The sequence below is a fragment of the Python bivittatus genome, unplaced genomic scaffold (assembly GCF_059951505.1).
Source record: "Python bivittatus isolate LINGU-HERP-01145 unplaced genomic scaffold, Pbiv_v1 ctg000700_np1212, whole genome shotgun sequence".
Lineage (NCBI taxonomy): Eukaryota > Metazoa > Chordata > Lepidosauria > Squamata > Pythonidae > Python > Python bivittatus.
The window spans coordinates 93,674,624-93,690,610 of record NW_028277098.1 but is presented as its reverse complement, the minus strand read 5'-3'; the positions used below and the strand labels follow the sequence as shown (position 1 = coordinate 93,690,610).

Genomic DNA, 15,987 nt, shown 5'->3' with positions numbered 1-15,987 from the left:
AATTGAGATGAGGTGAAAGAAAGGGGAAAGATGAGATGAAAGAAAGTTGGTTCTAAACTGGGAAGTTTTGTTCAACCCTCTCTCAGACCAGCTGCATGACATAATACAGGGCTGGGCCATGTTTTAGTCTTAAAAACACAGTGAAACAAGAAGATGTAGTCTATGTGAGTGTGTGTATGGGGGGTGTATTTATTTATTTATATTGTGAGATTTTGTTGTGAATATGGCAATGGACCCTGCTTTCCAATTAATACCGTGGCCAAAAAAAAAAAAGGAGGACTGGACTATACATAAAGGTTAAAGCAATGGACTCAATCTTGCCTGATATTGCCCAGATTTTCAAGGATACTCACTTTTGTTGTGATTTTCTTTCACATTAATGTTAAATTCCTCTTGGAGAAATTCAGGAGCATTGTCATTTATATCCTTAATCTGAACATTGAAGAACAAGGAATTGTCTAGTATTGTTCCAGTCATTCCATCATGAACATCAAAACGTATCTAAACAGTAGATAGTCAACAAGAAACCACATTAAAACTGATAACACAAAGCAGAAATTATTTTGTTGATTATCGTCTTATCTGTCTTTATTGACAAGCTTTGGATCACTGGGAGCCATGCTAAATATTGCAAATGGGGGGAGCCAAATATGTGGGTATGGCCTTGATTTGTCAAATGACGCTGAGTTCTGGGGGGAGGTTTTTTCCCCTTGGGTTTTTTAAAATCTGTGTTAAGCCTCCAGATATATTGGGGAACTATACTTTAAAATTTAATCAATAAATGAATTGAACTAACCAGTCCTAGCCCTCATGATTACACTTCCAGTCTCATATACCTTGAAGCCATTAGTTTGGGGGGAACTATAATAAGTTTAAGAGCTGAGCAAATACTTGGATTTTTAAAAATAAGGGCTGAGTTTTAGATGAGATTTTCTGCTATATGTAATCTAGCATCTTCAGTTTTGCCTCCCAAGACTCACGATCTCTGTTAAAAGCAAAAGGTTTGGCTATTCTCCAACTATCCTTACAAAATATGCTATTCTTAAAAATTTAGTTTAAGAAGTTACTCACAAACGTATGGGTACAATTGAAATGAAGAACCATACAGACAAGGAATATTTCATTCTTACTTAGTAGTTGGACCGCAGGCTGAGCAAGCAAACTGATTACTCAGATACAGTCTTGTATACAAGATTATGAGATGAACTATGCAAAACTAAAAAAACCCCCAAAAAACGTTGGTTTTTTTCCCAAGATCAATTAGTAACCATCTTAGATAAAAATCCGCCCTCTAGAAGTTAATAAAGATTTATCTTTTAAAATCTTAGTCTCACTTAGTGGTTGCAATCAATAATAAGGGTGTCAGTAACAGAACTGAGGTACCGTTGTAGTCATAATTAAAGAATTAAAAATATTGTGATTTGAGGTATAAGTAGAGGTTTTTTGTTTGTTTGAAACAGGAGCAGGGAGATGAATCTTATTGCTGTTCCTATTTATTTTTGAGGTTAGAAACAACCACTTTTGACCTTTAAGGACAATTAAGAACCCCATTTTTAGAAACTTTTCTGATGGTTTGACACAAGTTGGCTGAACAGAAGGTCAAAACCAACATTTGCAAGAGGTGAAAGTTCGCTGGAAGGCAAACCTTTGACACGGGTCAGCAGGCACACACTACTGCAAAATCATCACTGAGAGGGCTCTTGAACATTGATTCCTAGGAATTATCAGCCAGCATAGAATTTAGTTCCAACAGGGAATAATAGAAAATATTTCCATTAGGAGAGCAGTTAGGAAACACATTGCTTAATTGCTTTTCTCAACCATTTCTCAGTTCAGGGTGAGGTGTCATCACTATGCTGATGATACCCACCTTTATATCACCCCCCCAGGCCAAGCTGCAGATGCCATGGAAGTCCTGAACTGGTGGTTGGAAACTTTGAGGAGCTGGATGGGGTGAAACAAATTCAAACAAAATCCCTGCAAGATAAGGCTGCTGTTCATCAATAAACAATGTAGCACCCAATAACACCATTAGCTGTTCTGGATGGGGTCACATCCCTCCTAAAGGAGCTGGTCTGTGATTTGGAAATCCCCTGGATTTGCAGCTCATGCTTAAGCAAGCAAGTGGAGCCCAAGAGCAGGGAGGTCTTCACCCAGCTTTGGCTGGTACTTCAATTATGGCCCTACCTAGATCAAGATGCCATGCTGCAATCAACACTTAATAGGACTATTCTCACACAATCTACATGGGGTTGCCACACAGTGGCTAAAATGATGGCCATCCACCTCAGTGCAGAAGAACACTTACCTTAAAGTTATTGCACTGCTTCCTAATAGATTTCTAGGCCCAAATCATGCTGATCCCTACCTTTAAAGCCTCACTTAGTGCAATGCCAGGTTATATCAGACAACACCCTAACAACAGAATCTGCCTATCCTGTTCGATCGTCATGAAAAGGTCTCCTGAGAGTCCCCCCTCCTTCCCAGGTATACGGGACAAGGTGTGAAAAGCTATGGGCAAACTAGCAGGTCTTCTCAATATTATCTCCCACTTTATGGACTTGTCCTTCACCAGCTTCTCCCCTCCTTGCTTTTCAGAAGCAGACAATCTATCATGCCTTTGGAACAATTTGACTGGGGATGTCATGATGGGTTCAAGAAAAAGTTGCATTAGTTGGGATTTGTTGCATTTGGATTTTTTCTCAGTTCACTGAAGGATTTTGGCCAGAATTTGTGAGGATTGGAGCACACCAGAAATGCTGTAAAATAAATAAATAAGTACTGGAAAAGAGGACGTCTTCTCTCGATCTATAGAACGATGCACATATACATCTCCACTGGCATCATCCTTGATAGAAAACAATCCAACCTCTGGATATTCATCCACACCAGGTCCACTAATTGAATATTTTAAGGAGGCATCTTGGGATACATCATTGAAGAGCTACAAACAAAACAGATTGCAAACACTAGGTAAGATTTCCAAATGCCAACTCATCTACTTAAAAATCATTACTATTATTATTGCTACTACTATTGCCACTATTGCTATGAAGGCAAAAGATCCTCCAATTCAATATTTTGCTGATGGAAATGCATTTTTTCTTCCTGTCTTCTCCCATGCAGCCTCTTGTGCTTCCTAGTGATCTGGAGACCCTTCTAGTTGGGATTTTGATAAGGAATAGCATGCCTTTTCCACTAATAGAAATATACAACTGTAGTCCAACCACATATAGAGGTATAGATTATTCTTTCCATGCAGTTTTCTTGGCAACATTTTTTGGATGTAGTTTGCCTTTGTCTTCTTCCTAAAGCTGAGAGAGAGAGACTGCCCCAAAGTCCCCCCAGCTGACTTCATGCCCAAGGCAAGATTAGAACTCACAGAAAGTCTTGTTTTCTGACCCCACTGCCTTTAACCACTGCACCAAACTGGTTCTCTGGGATCATATACATAGTCCTTTAAGAACAGGCCTGCTGGATCAGGTTAAGGTCCATCTTAGTCCAGCAATGAGTTATAGGGGCCAATGAGATGCCAGTCAGGTGCTCACAAGCAGGAGACAGAAGTCCAACTTCTCCTGCTGTTGCTCTTCGACTTGTATTCAGGGGTCACCGTGAGTCTGCAAGACTAATAGCCCTTGACAGTCCAGTCCTGCTTCAATATATCCAATCCCCTTATAAAGCCATCCATGTTACTGGCCATCATCACCACGTTTTACAGGAATACATTCCCCTTAACTTGGTTATACATTATTTCATCTCTCTTCATTGATTTTCACGTGTCATTATTTTCTGCAAAGCTACTTCAGAGAACATCCTCATATTAAACACGCACATACGTTCAACACAACAGGGTGGGACTGCAAGGCTGAAAAATCATAGAACTATCCATTGTCTTTGCAGTAGTATGAAGTAGCAAAATCCGAAGAAATGCAACTAAGTCTGTTTATAAACTAATCATTGATAGGAGCAAGGAAATGTATATATTTATTATTCTCTTCACTCTGCAAGAAGACCCTTAATTTTGCCACATTTCTAGGAGAATTAAAAATACCCTTCCAAAACTTATTTAATAAAATATATCACTAGGAAAGAATTGGGTAAGGAGCCAAAAAATGTCACAGAAGGTAAGTAAATACTACTGACATTCATATTTGAGGAAAGAGAATGTAAATATATCTAACAGGTGGGAACATCAGCTGATCTTGAAAAATTATATAGATTTCATTCATTCAGTTTGTATAGCTGCCCCTCTCATCTAGGTGACTCTGGGTGGCTACGCAAATCAAATAAAGAATAGATCTAGCTGATACCTGGACAGGAGACCACAAGGAAATCCAAGGACTGTGGAATCACTTGAGAAGTCAGAAGAACATCCCAGAAAACAAGGACAAATTACTTCTGGGAATCAATTTTGACTCAAAAAATCAGGAGGAGTCTGGTAGCACCTTGTCCGACTAAAGTCTTTTATTAAAAGGCCTAAGCTTTTGTAAGCTACAGCTCACTTCATTGGATGCATTTAACTCAAAGGAGGCTATATCTTTAGATGCTCACCATTTCTGTTCCTGCTTCCTTGTGCATTAAATTTCATCCACGTGGCCATCCCAAAACATACATGGAAGAGTGGGCTTTGCACATGTAAACCCAAAACACAGTTGTTTTTTGTGTAGCATTAACTGACATGTTTTTTGTATGTCCCTCCGCAACCAATTCACAATTTCATTACAACATAAACCAGGGACTTCTAGCTTCTTTGAGGGTTTTGAGAACATATGCAAGTCTACTCTACAGTCTACGCACTTTCTGAGAGCATGGAAGAGGCACTCTCACAAAAAGACTACCGTGGTGGCTGTGGCCAATCAGAAGACACGAAATTGGTGAGGTGCTTCCCCCCAGTTGCTTTCTACCACCTCAGTCTACTTCTGCTTCTTTCCTGGGGCAGATGGTCATACTTCTAAACAAGCCACTGGATTGCAGCACATATCATTTTCCAAGAATGCCTCCGGGCATATATGGGGCCCAGAAACATTTTTGGCAGCAGAGATCATACTTGGAACTGGCTTTTTGCTTTGTTTATATAATTTTTGTAGGCTTTTTGTTTATATATTTTTTTTTAGGAAACGTGCAAAATAAGTGAATAAATCTGGTGAGCCTAGTGGTCACTAAAGAAAGTGTCTGCAAATACCCTGGAGGTAATAGATCCCACATACAAGAACAAGGCCATAAATTCCTGTGTGCCTTTATTAGCTGCTTATTTACTTTGGCCTCACTATCAGCAATGCACAGTAGTAGAGGGGAAAAAAGGTGGTAATGCTAAGAAGTCAACATTTTTGTTTTTACCTCTCCAATCAGTTTGGGGAACGGGCCACTGTCTTCTTCCTCAAGTTCAAGAGTGGTAATGACCCATCTCCGTTTTGTGCGACGCAATGGACGCAGACTGCTAAAAGGGTCCCAATCCTATGAATGAAAGGGTTCAATTATATGATATCCACCTTTTGTGGCATGTCCCTCTATAATCCAAAGTACTGAGCACAAGATCTCCACATCATGTTCTGAAGCATTTTGAAAGCCATCTGCGATCAGCCACAGAGGACCAGCAATTGCAAACAGCTACAACTCTTGGGCAGAACATCTGCTGATTTGATGGAAGGTTGCAGGATCAGTCCTCAGCATCTCCAGGTAAGGATGGAGAGGATTCTGCCTGCCAAGCTACAGAGATGCTGTCAATCAGTGTCCACAGTAGTGAGCTAGACAGAACCCAGGTTTATTTCTATGCTGATACACAATAACCTTTTCAGGATATGCTCTAAATGACATGCGCATATACAACTGGGGACCTGAAACAAGGGCAGGTATGGACAGCCTCCTTCAAGTTGAACTTGATTCCTTGGAGACATCATTTATGCAGTTTTCCAGGCAACAGTACAGAAGGCCTCTGCTACTGCCTTTCTTTGGGATAGTTCTTGACTCCCCTGGCTAGTCTAGCCTTGGGATCCCCTGATGATCTGTCATCCAAATATTAACTAGGTCCAACCCTTCTCATCACTGAAGCCCAAACAAGGTCAGACAAGCACAACCACCCTCTAAGGCAAAACAAAAACTGGTATTGTTCTTTCTAATGAAGGAAAGGAATTTAAAAATAGCTTCCAAGAGCAGTAGGAGGGTATGTCCCTCAGCAGGATGACATAACTGAGAGACGGAGCTAGCTAAGTTCTACCCATTTTTTGAAATGCAAAGTTTAAAAGTGCAAAATAGATATGCGAAGTGAGTTAAGCCTCCATTTTTTACCTTTTGTCAGGGAGCAGAGGGGTTGAAATGAGAACGGAAAAAATCAAGCTGCCCCAAATCAGTGGGGTTTGACTTTGAATTTTGGGAGTAAAAATTGAAGGGTTGGATGCAAATCACAGATCACAGACCTAAAATCTGCTCAAGCTTATCAACATACTGCCAGAGATTCACTTGCTGTAGGCACTCATCATGCTAAAACAGGTAGTTTAGAATGTCATGAGAAACCAGCCATGATTAGCGAACCAACCATCATGTTAAGTCCTAATATTGTGAAAATATTGTTTCAGAAGGTGAACAGAGCAACTGCACTTTGTTGACCCAAGTTTCAGACTAAGTGCATCCTTGTATGAATCTAATCCATATTTCACTTTACAATACATTAAGTATTCCAATTCAAAGAAATAATAATAAAAACTAATTTTACCATGAATTTCATTTTACATTTTAAATGAATGTGCTTAACTGAAAGACTTGATGGTATACCCACCTGATTGTTTCCGTTGAGATGGTCCTTATTTACACTGACATCCTTGCCCAGGGTATAATGGAAGCTATGGATGGCAAGAACCTTAATGGACAGGAAAAAAAAAACTAAGGTAAGAATGCTATTGTAACAAAGGTGCATCTAACATCAAGACCTATCATGAGAAGATACACAGGCCAGGTCCATATATGACACTACACCACAAAGTATTTCATTTGTTTCTCTCTTCAGTTGAGTTTCTTACTGAACTAACTCAGGATATTTTAGCTGTGGTTTGTTGAAAAAGCTGTAGTAACCTCATCTCCTTATAAGGTTAAACATAGTACAGCTTACACTCATATTGAAACAAAAAAATATAAACCATATTATCATTTAGCACCATGATGTTTAAATGAAGGTTAAAAATCCTGGCCAAATATTACATGAGAATTCAACCACAAACCTGTATTCCACAGTTGCCTAGGGTTTGATTAAATACTAAATTTAATTAAATTTACAAGTGATTTCCCCCTTCCAGTATTGAACAGTAAAGAAAATGACCCATCTTGAGTTGAATTGGATTTCTAGAGACTGCATGGATACAAGCATGCAGTTTTCTTGGCAATGTTATGGAAGTGGTTTGTCTTCCAGGATGGCTTACAGTATTCCCAGTCCAGCCTACAGCCATAGTATTTCCCAGTGTCTCCCATGCAATTATTAACTAGGCTGAACTGCTTAGTTCACAGTCTGAGAAAAGACAAGCCTGATGCCACTATCTCTTAGACCTTGGTTCAACTACGGCCTTCACATCTCTAATAACCATGATGAATGCTACATACTTTTTCAAGCTTTGGCTTAAAATTCTCATTACAAGGACATAGCTGATTAGTGCCATTAATTTTAATTTGTACCATTGTAGACTTAATGTTATACTACCATCAAATGAATGTATAGGAGGAGATATGAAGGGAAAAGAGGTAGAAGGTAGAAGAAGCAATGTGATTCACTCTTATGTCCCTAAACTCAAATGTAGTATAAATTAATATCCTACTTCCTTCTAAATGTAATGTCCAAGGCATTTCACAGTAAAAGAAATTATTTTAGAAATGACCTATAATCAAGTATTGTGTTACCCAACAGGACATACAACATGACACAACAAAGATGGTATCTTGTTTGTTGAGAAAAAGAAAACAAACCTGCTTTGAATCATTTATTTATTTATTTGTTGGTTTGAGAAGTCAAAGCAATGTCTATGTCTACAGGACTGGGGCCCTTCTTTTCTCAGTCATGAATAAGAACAAAACCCATTTAATTACTTCCTCCTCAAGATTTTTGGCATATATTGGCGTTTCTATGATCTTAGCCAGTAGCATCAGACCTGTTCACGTTACCAGCTTTTCCTGTTCTGTGTCAGTCCCCCAACAATCTACCTTGACATGAAAAGCTTACTTAGGCCTGTACATTTCTTAAAGGATTATATAAACTACAATGTAATTGTCAATTAGCAATGAACTCTAACTGAGCACAATAAGCTTGTTTAACTTGTATTACTACAAGATTGACCTTGTACCTCTAAATCATGTCTTGAAGCACTTATCTACTTGTTTCTAAAATATAAGTGAGAAAGGAAGAGATTGAGCACAGTTTTAGGAAGAGGTTATTCATCACCCATTCCAGTGAAAGAAGGGATAAGAATAGTTATTTAATGTATTTTGGTAGACGTATTAGATTATCTTGTTGATGAAGGATATATGGTTCATTTTTATTTCCCAGAAAACAGTGTTTTCCCAAATTGCTAATTTGGGGTACATTCTCCTTCAGTCATTTCCCCACTGAAATGTGGCTTATAGCATCGTCACACATCATCCAGCCATTGTTGTCATTTTATAAAGCCTAACATAGTTACTGATGATTCTGTAGATGCTATAAGCCACTAGTAAGGAAATAACCTTAATCATTTTTATGAAGAAATATCTTCATTGTGGGGTAGTCCTTTAAGTACTGTACCACCTGCTAGATCTAACAATTAAAGGGGGAGGGGTCCTACTACAATATCATACATTAAGTTTTGTCCAAGTCCAAGGAACAGAACAGGGGATCACCCTCAACTAAAACAGAGGTGGCAACTTACTCATGAAGCAGGAAATTACCATCATCTATCTCCCAAAAGAAATTATTTTCCCCTAGGTGAAAGATTTCCAGAAAGAGCACTTAACTGGGGCCAGACACTGAGATGCTATGTACCTTCTCAACTATTCCAAACATACTTCAAAGTTTCTGTGCTTATGGCTGAAAATCCATGAGTTGGGATTTACGTATTTAATGAAGCACGTATGGTCATCAGTGTGACCTTGAACATGTCCCCTGTCTTGTACCAGACCTCCTGCCCCATCTAATATTTTCATTTTATATTTAGGTACTTGTTCACTAGTGTGGAGCAAAGCACCAGTCTCTGGTATACCAGCCTCTCCAATTAGGCTTCATAGAGTGGCTGCAGTTTTTTTATACAGAAGCTTGCCCACTTGTTGAGAAAAAGACAAATATAAGATGACATGGTAAAGAGCATCACGGGGCAGATAATGATAAAAGATGTCCTCGCTTGTATTTAGCTACTTGGAGAGGCCTCTTGTAGGTATCTTCAACCACAAATGGGCACAGAAAGCCTCAGCCAGTTAATTTTCCTGGATTACTGCCATCTGAAGAACTTTTACAAACCAAAAAAGGCACATTAAAAAAAAAATGGATTAATTGGACAATGTGGTAGGTAGACTATGACAAACTATTCTGTCACAATAAAAACTATATCTTCCTAGTTAACAAACTGTTTTAAATCACAGAATCTTAAGGGAACCTCAGTCAAGAGTAGCCTGGATTCCAAGCATATAGTAGCACTGGTGACATACTGAGGAACCTCAAGAATACATTTGATGAAGTTGGATTGCCCTACTTGCAGCAGCAGATCTGAGAATCATAAAGAGGCTCAGTGTTAAGGTCTGAATAACTTGGAGCAATTGTTACTGGTATGGCTACTAGCAAATTGTAGAATAGCATTAGTATTGTTATAGGTCTGTAAAGAGGAATAATAAGTAACTCCTAGATACGTGAGACCTTTGATTGTTCTATATTGATGCCATTAATGCTCCACTTTCAGTCACAGATTACAAAAGGGATTAAATACATGTAATCAAAGACCAGCATTGTCTAGAACATACAGCAAGAATTTGAATGCTCTACCATGCATCTATGTGAGTTGTAGAACTTCATCAACAGCATGCAATGGAATGGAGGTACCTTTATTCACTGGGGGATAAAATGAGCGTGGAACTCATTTTAGAATGATAGAATTAATAAAGAATATGGAAAGGAGCTAAAGTATATCTGTCCTTAAATCCAGTCGCTTAACAACCAAGTTGCTGGTCCCAATTGTGGTTGCTAAACGAGGACTATCTGTACAGCCGTCTGAGGGAACCAAGCACGTTTAGGAGCAAAGCTCATTCAGACAGAGTTTAAATAGGCAGACATTTCTTAATCTTTCTTAATTGTTACATATCATGAATTAAAGGCTAAATCCAGCGCATTAAAGACAAATGTATATCCCATTTAATAACCGGTTTAGAGCATAAGATGCTTAATAACTTTGTACAATGGTCAGAATTGCTATACTTTATATAGTAAGGGAAAACTGAACAGTTCAGACATGGAAAGGGGCAGGGCTCTGATTGTAAGGTCATGGCAGCCATCTTGTTTCTTTCACACACACACACACACACACAAATTCTATGAATATACCCCATTATGAGGCACAGTACTATTAAAACTCAAAAATAATTCTTCTAATCTGGCATTGTCAAATAATTCTACATTTGCAGTCCCAGGTCACAAATAAAGAAAACAGAGTCTTGGGGTTTTTGTTGTTTGTATATAGTTCTGTGAGGGATACTGTGTTATTATGCTAATCCACGATAAGCCAAGCCAAACTTGTTGGATACATCATCCCCACCCACCAAATTGCTTCCTTCATGATGCAGAATCCCACCTGCCTTGGGTAAGGGGCCCAGTATGTTCATCCCACATCTTGTAAAGGGGACTGGCACTACAGAAATGGGTCGCAGCAGTGCTTCCTCCTGCCCTGACCCAGGCCTGACCTTCTGACACTTAGGACCAGATTGGCAATGCCTCATTACACTCTGGGTCTATTGGGGCCAATAGATCCTCACTTTCAAGGCCCGGTGGCCTGCCCCTGGGTTTTCAAGGCCCGGTGGCCTGCCCCTGGGTTTTCAAGTGCCACATTCAGTAGTCTAGCTCTGGACTTCTCTGGCACAACTACCTGCTCCCTCACTTCCTGGGTGTTTGGGTCCCTTCTGAGCTTCACCAGCATTCCTTCTTTCTCCACAAAGGTTAGTTCATCTTTGCAACAGCCTTGTGGAGGCTAATAAGCCTTTTGTGGTGGACCGATGTCTGCCTACTAATCCTCAGCACTGGGACTTCCATCTCCCACTGACTGTGAGGTTTGTGACTGATCCTCATCTGCCTACCTTTGCTGCCTTGTGGTCACTAAAGTAGTGACAGGAGGGGAGGGGGACTCTGCTGAGCCACCCTGAGATGCTGGGAGCATGGACCCAGTGCTCTCCTGGTGATGGGCAGGTCCCTCCCCAACACCAAATCATGTGGGAGTCCTACTTTCCATTTCTATTCTGCTGCTGTTATCTACACTCACAGGGCTGTTTCCAGGGGCTCTGGAAAGTTCTGTGTCCTTTGGAACTGAAGACAGACATATATAGGTTATGCAAACTCTTGGTCATTGTTCATGTCTCTTTCTCTCCATTTTTGCCTGCCTTTTATCTGTTTTGCCCATTGACTGGTTTGATGTTTGCTAATGCTTAATAAATAAACACCAGGCTATATTTTATGCTTGCTGAAGAGCATGGTGTGTACTTCCTTTGAGCTGAATATAGGAATTGGTTGGGAGTGTGCTAGGTGCAGACTAAACTGGAAATTACCCGCGGTCACTTTCTTATTATTTCCCTGGTTGCCACTTCCAAAGCCCTACATGGCACAGGATCTGGATATCTGCAGAACCATCTTCAGCACATTCAGCCCGTCTAATAAAATCTTGTAGGAAAACCTTCCTGATGGAGTCTTTTCAGTAGCTCTCTCTCTCCTTAGAAATGCCGCTTCCCACGAGGCAAGGTCAACACCAACCTCCTTGGCACTCAGGAAAGCTGCCAAGACAGGCTGCTCCAAAAAGATTTGGGGGGCTGATGGTATGGCCAGTCCCCTCAGCTGTTGGAATTGGTTTCCTGGGGGCTTGATAGCTAGGACATTGATTGTCGTTGGGTTGTTGGGGGCGGATCATTTGGTTCTCATAAGCTTTTTCTCTAACAACACTCTGCACAACTTTCCCTTGCTAGAGATAGGCAGAGGAAAGCCCTGCTGAGCCATTGCAGTGTCCTTTTCACTTGTCTTTAGGAACACAAGGAAGGCCGTATTTTTCCAGGGATCTGGAGAAGGTGGATCACGGAGGCTACAATTCTCAAAAAGTTGCTACTCCAGGTACTCCAGACAAAAAGTTCAGAAAAATCTCTTATGGGGCAATGGAGGCATCACTAAATGCAGAGAATGTGCGAAGAAATCGGTCAGGTAGCCATAACTGAACATGTCTTAAATCCTTTGCAGCAGGTCGTGAGTTTTGCCAAAAGCATGAACCTTCTCCATGAAAAGACCCACCACTGGTATGAATTGGAGCCAATATTTATGAACTCAGACATCTTAAGAACTTAGTTGTTGTTATCCATTTTTCCAGTTATGGTGTCAGTTTATAATTGTTAACCTGGCTGATTTCTCAAGATTTACCATCATGCATTGATTGCTCATTGGAAGCATTGATAATGAAGCTCAAGCTCAGATACTTTGGTCACCTAATGCGAAGAGAGGACTCTTTGGAAAAGACCCTGATGCTGGGAAAGATTGAAGGCAAAAGGAGAAGAGGACGGCAGAGGATGAGATGGTTAGATAGCATCACTGAAGCAATGAGCATGAAACTGAGCAAACTCAGGGAGGCAGTGAAGGACAGGAAGGCCTGGCGCAACATGGTTCATTGGGTCACGAAGAGTCAGACACGACTTAACGACTGAACAACAACTGCCTTAAAACATAATGGTTAAAAGGGAAGATCCTAATACACTTGTTACATAATGCCTTGCAAGTCACAAGCAAATATACTTGACTCAGATTACAACTCCTTCCACAAGCTCATGTGGAGGCAGAAAGAGCATTTCAAGCTGAAAATTAATTTCTGGTTCAAGAAGATCCATGATTCGCTTTATTAAGCCGTAGAGCGATCCCCACCCTTACTGCCACCTACTTGCTACCACAGCTAGCCAGGCCTAATGGCTATGAAGCCCACTTCTGGTCTGGAGGACAACCTTGTCCCTTTGCTGGCCAGGCTTCAAGACGCTCTGCTGCATAAAGAAGTCCACCGATTCTATTCTGATCGTCCTCACAGAATCCAAACTTTCCAGCATTGTCCTCTGTGGAACTAAGAAGTGCCAGCCAAATTGACCACCGGAAGAAACGGCTAGGACAGCAACCGGGCAACAACAGTGCCCAACACTCCCGCCCCAGGTTGCCAAGGCCAGCAGCACACAATGGGAAAGGAGAGGACCCACCTGCAGTTGGGGCTTTCCCTGGCGAAGGAGGGTCTCAGTCCCGCGTGGGAAACCCCCGGCTGGGGCTGCCGCCACCGCCGCCGCCACCGCTGCTGCCCGTACCGCAGCCGGCTCTGGCGGGCAAGCCGTGGGTCAAGGGGGCCCAGCAGCAGCAGCGGCGGCGGCGGGGGCGGCGCTCTCCGGTTCCTCCCCGCCTCCCCATCGCGTCCCCTTCGTACCGCCAGGAGGAAAGGCGCGGCGCCAGAGCCCCACTTGCGCCGGGCCGAAGTCGGCATCCTGGCCCCGCTCGGCTGTCTCTTGCTTCTCTGCGTCGGCTTTCTCTTGCTGCGGCCGTCTCTTTCCGGAGGCCGAGGAGGACGACCCCACCGCCTTCTCCCAGAGAGAGGCCGGCAGATGCTCCGGGAACCGCGCGGGGATGGATCCCTTCAGCCCGCGCCGCCTCGGCGGGGGATTGCAGAGTCGCCGAAGGTGCGCTGAGATTATCAACTCGCTACCTGGTAAACGGGGGGAGTGGGGAGAGAAAACGCTGCTTGCAGGGCTCGAGGATCGTGCGTAGCCCCACCCCGCCCTCGCCCTTTTGCCGGATTGCCTTGACATCAGCTACGGTTTAAGGAAACAGAGTTATTCGACTTCTTTTTACCCCGCCTTCCCACTAAGGAATCCTTAGGGCCATTTGGCAGGGTTTTTTTTTTTTTTTTTGCTTTGCTTTGCTTTGCTTTGCTTTAAAGCAAGAATAAAAGTACAATGTCTCTCAAAACCAAGGTAGAAATTAGCAAATCACTGGGGAACTACTTTTTGTTGTTTTTATGCAGAAAAAAAAGTGTCATGGAACATGTGCAGAAAGTTTTTCCATACTACTAACAGTTGCAGTTCAGTTCTCTGGTACCTACCCACACAGAACTAAACTTTTTTGATTGATTGATTGATTGATTGATTGATTGATTATGTGCCATCAAGTCATTTTTTACTCCTAGCAATCACATAGATTTTTTTCCCAAGACAATCTATTCCTAATCTGTTCTTTCAAGTCTGCCAATAGTGCACTGATCACCACTATAACTGAGTCCATCGACCTTGCTGCGGGTCATCCTCTTCTCTTCTTTCCTCCCACCTTTCCCAGCATTAGATCCTTCTTCAGAGAGCTGAGTCTTCGTATAATGTGTCCAAAGTAGGATAATTTGAGCCTGGCCATTTGTGCCTCGAGTGAGAACTCTGGATTGATTTGTTCAATGATCCATCAGTTTGTTTTCTTGGCTGTCCACAGTATTCTCAGGTGTCTTCTCCAGCAACAAAGTTCAAAGGCGTTAATACTCTTCCTATCCTGGTTCTTTAAAGTCCAACTGTCACTTCCATGGAGTGTCACAGGGAATACCATGGCTTGCACGATTCTGATCACTCTAGGTATAGACACATCACAGCATCTGGATATGTTTTCCAAGGCCTTCATGGCTGCTCTACAGAGTGCTACTCTGTGGCGTATTTCTTGACTGCTTGTTCCTTCACTGTTGATGGTCGATCCTAAAAGGCAGAAGCCATCCACCACTTTGATATCTTCATTGTCAATACTAAAGCTGGTTTTTCTACTTGTTGTCATTAGTGTGGTCTTCTTTATATTTAATTTTAGTCCCATTTCTTCACTGTGCTCTTTGACTTTGCAGATCCTTTGCATTTTCAGCTATCAGGGTAGTGTCATCAACACATTGCCAGTTATTGATGTTTCTTCCTCCAGTTTTAAAACCATGCTCATCTTCTTCCAATCCAGCTTCCCTTAATACATATTCCTCATATAGCTTGGATAGATAAGGGGAGAATATGCAGCCTAGTCACACTCCTTTGCCAACCTGGAGCCAGTCTGTTTCACCATGTTCTCTCCGTATGGTGGTTTCCTGTAAGTTTCTCATGAGGACAATGAGATGTTCTAGGATTCCCGTTTTTCTGAATACTTTTCACAGCTTGATGTGATTGACACAATCAAAGGCTTTTCTATAACTGATGAAGCACATACTGACTTATTTTAGGTATTCTTTGGCTTTCTCAGTTATCCCACATGCATCAGCAATAATGTCCCATGCTCCTCAGCCTTTTCTAAAGCCATCTTGAATGTCTGGCATCTCTTTTTCCATGTAGAGGTCTAATCTGCGTTGGATGATCCTAAGCATTATTTTGCTAGCATGTGAAATTAAGGATATTGTACAATGGTTTGCACACTCTGTTAAGTGTCCTTTTTTTTTGGTACTGGAATGTGGCTTGACCTCTTCCAATTGGTTGCCCACTGGGTCGTTCTCCAGATTTGCTGGCATAGCTTGGTTAGAACTCTGACTGATTCTTCTTCTGTTGCTTGCCATATTTCGGTGGCTATTCCATCAGTTCCTGTAGCCTTCCGAGCTGGTAATGACCGGAGTGCTCATCTAACTTTGTTTTCTAGTATTAGAGGTTCTTGTAAACAGGGAATAACTTTTATATTTGAATATTGACATTTCTACTGTCTAGTGTTTCAACATACTCCCTCCATCTTCCTTTGATCTCCTTTGAATCAGTTACTATCTGTCCATTGGCATCCTTTCTCAT

General features: G+C 41.6%; 1 protein-coding gene across 2 annotated transcripts in view; it reads right to left on the bottom strand.

Annotated features, from left to right (window-relative positions):
• Positions 1–14,048, bottom strand: part of LOC103067586 (cadherin-like protein 26) — a 33,529-nt gene extending 19,481 nt beyond the window's left edge. For both annotated transcript variants that reach the window (XR_015798447.1, XM_088153821.1), the window contains exons 1-5: positions 13,638–14,048; positions 6,773–6,853; positions 5,338–5,454; positions 2,783–2,944; positions 354–501 (exon numbers count right to left, since the gene is read on the bottom strand). Coding sequence is in view for 1 of the 2 variants with exons in the window: in XM_088153821.1 (XP_088009947.1) it covers positions 354–501; positions 2,783–2,944; positions 5,338–5,454; positions 6,773–6,853; positions 13,638–13,694 (565 nt within the window). In the remaining variant the exon portion in view is untranslated. The remainder of the gene's footprint in view (positions 1–353; positions 502–2,782; positions 2,945–5,337; positions 5,455–6,772; positions 6,854–13,637) is intronic.
• Positions 14,049–15,987: the final 1,939 nt, after the last annotated feature.